The sequence below is a fragment of the Sprattus sprattus genome (assembly GCF_963457725.1).
Source record: "Sprattus sprattus genome assembly, chromosome: 7".
In the NCBI taxonomy this organism is placed as follows: Eukaryota; Metazoa; Chordata; class Actinopteri; order Clupeiformes; family Clupeidae; genus Sprattus; species Sprattus sprattus.
The window spans coordinates 13398334-13406679 of NC_137926.1; the positions used below are offsets into that span (position 1 = coordinate 13398334).

Sequence of the window (8346 nt, forward strand, 5' to 3'; positions counted from 1 at the left end):
AATGATAAATCATAATCAGTGTCTGTGTTTTCTTATATGTTGTGAAAACTTTTGCTGTAGGCAAGCATGCGTCATATAATAAACATTATCCAAAGATGATGACGTGTGATCAGCTAAAAGAAGGCTTCAGGATAATCTTGTTTATATTAAAGCATAGCGGTGACGTGTCGTGAGGGCGAAACGTCGGTGCCAGTGGCTAGCAGGAAACATCCTCACGCACTGAAAAATGTCTAGTGCGGTCACGTGGTCTATATTTACGTCAGTGGATTCTCCTCTCCTCTTCGGATCTAGTTGCGCATGCGCGAGCGACAGCTCCTGCTGAGCAACCTGACCAGGAAAGCACAGAGGGAGAACAGGCTCAGTGCTGGGCTGACAGCTTACATCTTGGGTAAGTCCGGTTCCATGAGATATACTACTGGGAAACTACCAGGAAATAGCTTTGCTATCCCTGTTGATTTTCTTCGATCTTTACGCCGGACCGACTCTTATTCTGAGCTATCTGTTAAAGGGTGACAGTACGGTTTTTTTCTGGTGGTTACGGTAAGATGGGCATGCACAGTTTATTAGACCGATGCCAATATAATTCATCATCTAGTGGACAGTGTCGGCTTACGCTCTACTTCTGTTCTGCTTTAGTTGCCTAGCTATCCGGACCGATGACGCACTGGAGAAGTTTAATAGTTGTATTAAACAAACATGGGCTATCTTGTGATTCCAGTGAATACGATGTTTACTATGCCAGTGGGAGGTTCTGTCCGTGACTACAGCATGTACAGCGGATGCGCATTACATTATTGCCCTTTCTCAGCTTCATGGCGTGCAGGAATAGTATCATAATGCACCTATTAATTACATTTTTAAACCGAATGACGGGTGTATGGATTCGTCGAATGGGAAGCCTGTCCGACCTCAGACGTGTCGCATTTCGGCGCCTCGAACAGTAGTGAGAGGAATTGCGGACTAGGGAACTTCCTTCACCTCCGCTCGTAGTAGTGTAATATTACATCTGCCGATCTTGGTCGGTCAGTCATATGTGCAGCAGCAGCATTTACCTTTCAAATTGAAATATTGATAGATATAGATATTTTAAAATCCAAATGCATTTAAATGTACAGCAACGTAGGTCAATATGTTTAGATGTACTCTACTGTGCATCATTTTTGGTTACATACTTAAGGCTACTCATAACCACGGATAGACTTTTGAAAAGACACAGCACGTTTTTATATGATGATTGTCACATGAACTCTGCGTTATTAGGAGCACAAGATTGCGTAACAGTAACATATGGCACAATTTTAACTTTGCTGGAGTGCTTTGATGTTGACTGCACTTAATGGGTTAAATCCCCTTTCTGGCTCATTCACATAATTTGCAATTCAAAGTATTTGTTTTACACTGAACACTCACTTTACAACTCTCAGGCTCATACCATTATTGTGAAGTATAGCTGAACCATCTCATTCCCTCACAGCTTTGCTTGAGAGAAAGTCGTGCTTAAAGCATTGATAAGGTGGCTGGCTATGCAAGACAACATCGCTGTCAGATCTGAATTCATCAGATTACATTTTTCTGCGTTTCATCTAAACAAATCAGACATAAGTTAGTGTGGACCTATTTGAAGGACTGGGTTCCTGTCATCGTGACTGTCTGTGGTGCATTGGCGTTCGTGCCACAGAGCTCTTCTCTTGCTGGCTGTCATACCCTGGGGGTCAAATGACTGATTTGACAAATGGTATTTAATTGCAGGTCTGGAGCAAATCTTGAATTTTAGTGACTATGTGATAGTTCTGAACCTGTCTTAACCCTTGCTGAGGAAATGTAATCAGTTCAACTTTATTTCCTCATGTCAATTTAGCATGGCGTGAAGCAGGATGAGCACACACAGACACACACACACATACACACACACACACACACACACACACACACACACACACACACACACACACACACACACACACAAACACATCTCACACATACAAATAGTACATTGCGCAGAATAACAGACAGGGTAAAAGGTTCCTATTCAGTGTCTTGCTTCTGCTAAACACAGTGACTCTCATTCAGGCCCATCAGAGCTTCATTGTCTCCTTGTTGTCATAGCTGCTATCCAGCTACCCCAGCGGAGTCTCTCCTGATTCTCCCCTGTCTCCTGTTTCTTCTGCCTATGCCCAGGGGACTGGTCTGTGGCCCTCAGGCCTGTAGTTTAGGGACGGATTGTTTCAGTATCAGTGTTGGTGCCAATGGTTTTTATCAGCCACTGCACACAATGGTGAACTTCCTGCCCTCCTTCATGTGCTTGTTCATCTCTTCATAATCAGGCATGTTTTGGCGTTGCTCTGGTCTGGCTCTTTCTGTCTCTGTTTTTGTGACGAAGAGGACTGGCTGAATGACAAGCTAAACATTTAAGTGCTGATACGGACACAAAAGAATATAAAGGAACGAGGAATAAAGCTGTTTTTATCCTTTAACTTTTGAAAAATTTCCACTGTGTGTGCCAGTGTTGGTTGGGTGTCTCGGAAGCGATCATCTATGGGTTGTGCAACATCAATGACCCAGCCCAGTAGAGGAGTAGGCCGGCACCATCTCACACATCCAAATATGGTACAGCCTGACTCTCACCTCCTACCTCCTCCCCCTCACACGTGGTGGGGGTCTGGGGGAAAGATAGGGCCGATGGCGGGGGTACTGGCTGGATCTCAGCCCTCCCGTACACATGGCTTAGTCACACACACATACACAAACACACACACACACACTCACACACACACACATACACACACACGCACACACACACTTCCGGGCCAAGAGCCAGGAGATAAGGGTGGAGGCACTTTCAGCTAGAGCAGTATCAACATCCTTCCTCAGACCATGGCGTGTGACCTTGCCTTGACTGACACCATTTCACGTTCACGTGTTTGCATGAGTGTTTGCAACACAAATTTCATGTGTGTGTGTGTGTGTGTGCGTGTGTGTATACTGTGTGTGTATATGCGTACCTTACAGGTTGACCTAACTGCACTTTCACTGGCAGCCTTTTAGCAGCCTTTTTCTAACACGTCTTTTGCTCAGTGTATAGTTAAGTGAGTAATATTTCCCAAGAGGCCGAAAGAGAGATAGATAGAGGAGATGGGTTACATAATGGCTGTCATGCATCACGGTTAAGAGAACATCTCTGTACTTGACGAACTGACTCTCTCGAGTGGTGTACAGGAGAGAGACCCTTTCCCTTCACACCTAATGCCACTCAAAGATACTGTGGCCCCACATTTGTTCCCTCCTCACTGATTCCCTCAGGTCACTTTGGGTCTTTAAGGCCAGTCTGTCTGGATTGGACAGAAGCAAGTGACAGGAAATGAACAGGGAAAAGTAAGGGTAAGGAATCTTGAAATGATGTGGCAGGTTTAGAAACCCAAGTCTCTGGAGAGGTCCCTATAAAACTCTGTGGCTTTACCCGTTTCGAGCGTGATATAGTGCCACCATTTGCCACCACAGCCTAGAAAGCTCACCTTACATTGAACTTTGTGAAGAGCTTCGGCTGGGCTGAGATTTAAATGTAGGTATCTCTAAGAACGGGTTTGTTTAGTGAATGTTGCAGCAACCCGTACCTCTCTGTCTCTTTTGAACTTCCTCCATCACTTTCTGTCTCTCTTTAATATCCTCTCTGTCACTTTTTCACATGTCGAATAGGCATGTGGTTTTCAACGTATAATGGAGGCCTAGATCTGATGCTTTTTCAGAATTCGTGGATGACCGCCTGTGACTCATAGCCCCCCCCCCCTCTCTATTTATCTCTCTCCTTGTTTTTCTTCCTTATTCTTCCCTCATGCTCTTACATTCTCATTTGTTTTTTACTCCTTTTCCTCTCTTTCTCTATCTCTCTCCATTTCTTTTTTCCTCTTTCTATCGTCCCTGTCCACCCACCCTTATTCTTGTACTATACAGCTGAAGTCACGACTCGTGGGCCCAACCCCCACTCTAGCTGCACCCCATCACTCATTCTGTCTGATAGTTTGTCACTATAATGGCATCCACCCCCACCGCCACACACTCACACACACACACACACACACACACACACACACACACACACACACACACACACACACACACACACACACACACCAGACCTGCTCAGAGGGGCAGAAATTCTGCTGCCTCTGCACTCCACTGCAGCAGGTTCAAGTGGGGACTTTACTGAGCGTGACTGAAGGTGTCCCCCTCAGATCTGAGAGGGGGGTTGGGGGGAGGGTATTAGCAGAGGGGGAAGGGAGGGACAAGCTGATCTGGTAAGCTGGTCTCCTTGGCGATAACAGAGGGGGTTCCACTGACACAAACAGACAGTTCTGCGGGGTCAGTCTCCACCCCGCCGTGTCTGTAAAGCACTTTGGGTACTGAAAACATTTGAGGGTTCATATATTTACTGAGCTCCATAGACTGTAGTGCTGCATGGTCCTTCATTTCGGCAAAAAGGGCTTTTTCTACTGCACTGCAGCAAACAGGCTTTCTCGGCAGGACAGCGACACCGAGACAAGGCTGTGATCACACCTCTAAAGTGAATGTGAGGGTTCTTTTTATGGTTCGCTGACGCATTCTGGTCTATGTCCTACATATCCTACGATACCCATTAACTACACTTCGATATTTAAGAGGAAGTTGACTTTTTTTAATTGTCTTCCTCTTAGAAAAGCTGTAACCACACGCTGTGTTAATGTGTGTGTCTGTGTATGTTGGTGTGCGTGTGTGTTTGTGTGGGTTGTTTGCATATGTGTCACTGCCAAGTCACGCAGTACCTCCCAACACTGTGTTACGCAATGGTGCCCTCAACCCTTTAGCACCAGTCTTTGAGTCGCAGGCGTTTGGCACAGAAGGGTTGGCCAGCAGGGCTCTGACCTCTCTGACCTGCATGAGATACCATCTCCTTCCTCTTCCTGTCTCTATGCATGCCTGGCCTTCTGCCTGTCTGTATTCATTATATCTATACCTCATCTTCTGCTTTTGTCAGTCCCTCTCAGATATATGTGTGTATGTGCATGCTCCTGACTTGTGGCTGATGACTATTGCCTCCCTATGAGCTCTGTGCATACCTTAGCACTGGTGCTTATCAAAATGCAGAGCAAACCAACTAGCCATTCATTTCTATCTTCTATCTATTTCTTCTCCCTTATTATTTGATGTATTTGTTTTGCTTGTGTCTAACATCAGTTCTGCCTAATCTCTGCATTATCCTCTCTATGTCGATCCAGATAGTGTGGCTCGTTGTGCACACACATTGTAGGTTGGGTTTCCCCATCTAAGTGGCAGTTACGCAAGTTTCAGCTCACGTATGATCTCAACCTCAACTCCGACGTCCACAAAAAAGTTGCCCTGGTCGAAGCCAGACGTGAAAAGATCAGTTGCTTTGGTCTCGTCAGCTCGCCAAAGCATGAATGCAGTTACCAAGCCTCAGCTCACGTATGATCTCATCTTCAACTCCGACGTCCACAAAAAAGTTGCCTTGGTCTCTTCAGCGCGCCAAAGCATAAATGCATAAGAGAGGCAACTTGGTGCAAATCGGAATAGTGTCCTCTCTCTTGGCGCGTTTGATACCCTTGCTGTCAGAGTGCTAGCTGTACCAGTGCAGATGGGAAAGCCAAGATATGGTGATTAGTAAACATGGAGTGCAAGACGACACAATGAGAGGAGCAGAATATCTGATTGGAAAATGAGATGATGTGGATATTATGTCATTAGCATTGCTGCCTGTTTATGCATTTGCAACCATGGCAACCCATGCTTGTGCAATGAGATGTGCAAATCCACATTGTTTTCCCCTTAGGCATCTTGTTCAGACACGGGATTTGCCAATAAGCAGTTCCTCTGTATTGCCTCGTGTTGTTTTGGATTTTGCAACCATCCTCAATCACACACACAAACACACAGACACACAGACACACAGACACACACACATACACACACTCACACACACACACACACACACACACACACACACACACACACACACACACACACACACACAAACACAAAAACACACACACAGACTCTCTTGTTCAGCTGTAGGCAACCCTGGAACGTAAATTTCATTTGCACACTAATACGTTTTGGATCTAACCAGCTGCAAATTCTCCAATATATAATTTTCTGTCCAATGGCACATATTGAAAGACTTCTCTGTCTTTGATCTTTTTACAGGCATTGGGTGTATCTGGTCCCTTAGCACTGGGTTGGTTTCTACACAGCGCCCCCTGGAGGCTGAACCACTGACTGGAAGACTCTTTTCCCCCTCCTCCACTCTATCCGATTTAACTCACACCAGAGGCCAGCATGGAGGTGGCGTCGGTGGGCAACCTCATCGACTTCGACCTCCCCTCCAGCACCAAGGGAACCCCACCTCCCATCTCTGGCGGCACCCTCCTTCTCCAACCTGACGTCTTCGCTACGCAGAGCCTGCTGCCCTCTCCGATCCTGCCCTCGCCTCTAGCACCTCTTGCGCCCACGGCGGTGCCCACCAATGACGATGGCGACAGCGATGCCACAGAATCGGCCGACAGCGAGAACGACGGTACCATGTCACCCTCCCACCAGTCACAGACGTCAAGGCGCTCCTCATCCTCATCTACCCACAGTGCGGAGGACGAGGAGGTCACAGAGAAGCGGGAGTTTGTTAAGGCCTATGTGGAGAAAGTGTTCCATGGCAGGTGAGAATAATGAAGAGAGAGGTGTTACTGTGTTGTTGTTATGACCGATCCTTACTGAAAGGAAATCCCATTAAGTGAGCAATGCCCTATTGCAGTCATGTACTGTAGAAGTGGCGCCAAGGCCTGTTTGCCCAAGATGCCAGTGTTGCATAAAGTATTGAATTAACGAGTCAGGTACTGTGATTATGAGAAAGGTATTGTTTACTCTGAAACAAGTTTTCTTTCTTTTTCTGACTCTTGCTCACACTCTCTCTCTCTCCAGGGAGGACTTTGACCTGGAGGAGAAGGCCCGCTTCGGGGAGCTGTGCAGTGGAGAGTCCGGCAGCAAAGGCAGGGAGTGGTTCGCCCGATACGTCAGTGCACAGGTATGTGAAGAGCCAGAGGAGCACGTGAACACACTGACAGTTACTGTAGCCCAAATGCCAATTTAATAAGCACTCAACATACTTTAACTCAGACCCAGGGACACATAGATGGGATGATATTTAGTATTAGACATTTTAGAAGATATTTACTTATCTTGAAGATGCAAAAAGCAGCAATGCATTATAAGAGCTATTAGAATCTAGTGGATATTTTGTCAAGACTACTTTTTCAGAATACTGGCATTTCTGTACACTCACATTGTCAGTAAATCTAGTGGTCTATCCTAGTTTTGTGAAAACATTACTTGTAGCCTTTAAAGTAATAGACGGAGGAAAAGCTCTTTATTTTATCTCGTAGAACCTTGTTGTAGATGTTCTTGCGACAAATTGCTGCTGAATTCTGGGGAATATTGTCTTTGTAGCGCTCCAACTCCAAGTGTGTGAGCGAGCAAACCTTCTACAGACTGGTGCAGTCCTTTGCCGTGGTGCTGTATGAGTAAGTTATTCTGCTTCATATCATATCGGCAGCTTGCAGTGAACTATTATGCAATCATGTGTGTGTGTGTGTGTGTGTGTGTGTGTGTGTGTGTGTGTGTGTGTGTGTGTGTGTGTGTGTGTGTGTGTTGTGTGTTGTTGCCTCGGCATCAGACTCTGTGTTGAAAGCAGATTAGAGGCTTGACCACACTCCGGAACCACGTTCTTGGAAATTGCTTTTTAGCTTGGCCAGACATGCTTTGACATGACAACGAGGGAAATGTAGTCTTAATGGGGGGGTGCCTCTTTTGTTCATTTAAAGCATTCAAAGCCAAAACCTCTCAAGACCACTCCTTTTAAAGCAGGTTTTAAATTGAGATGTTGAGCCTAGCTAGAACTGGCTTTCCCTGCTCTCAATACTATCTCGTCTAACTAATACTTAACTCGCACTTACAGTAGTTACCTTTGTGTACTTTTTTTATTTCTTATGTAAAAAAGTATTTATTGTTACACTAGGTCTCTATTGCTCGTAGCTTGATTGTTTCTCTCCCTTGTACGTCGCTTTGGATAAAAGCGTAAAAATGTAAACGTAATTTGCACTATGTGTACTCTTGCCATAAAGAGCCAAAGTCCCATGTTGTCCAGAGAGACTACTTTTAGAAGGACCCATGTTGTCCAGAGAGACTAGTTTTAGAAAAACCCATGTTGTCCAGAGAGACTAGTTTATGAAGGACCCATGCTGGTCCAGCTGTCTCCTTCTCAGGCAGGCATACTGAACACTGGTGCTAACACAGGGGTTTGTGTGA

At 45.6% G+C, this 8346-nt stretch overlaps 1 protein-coding gene across 1 annotated transcript in view; it reads left to right on the top strand.

Annotated features, from left to right (window-relative positions):
• Positions 1 to 6327: 6327 nt before the first annotated feature.
• Positions 6328 to 8346, top strand: part of kiaa0513 (KIAA0513) — a gene marked incomplete at its 5' end in the record, with an annotated part of 8790 nt that continues 6771 nt past the window's right edge. Inside the window, 3 exons of the mRNA XM_080841898.1 lie at positions 6328 to 6701; positions 6964 to 7066; positions 7489 to 7562. Coding sequence (XP_080698024.1) covers positions 6328 to 6701; positions 6964 to 7066; positions 7489 to 7562 — 551 coding nt within the window. The remainder of the gene's footprint in view (positions 6702 to 6963; positions 7067 to 7488; positions 7563 to 8346) is intronic.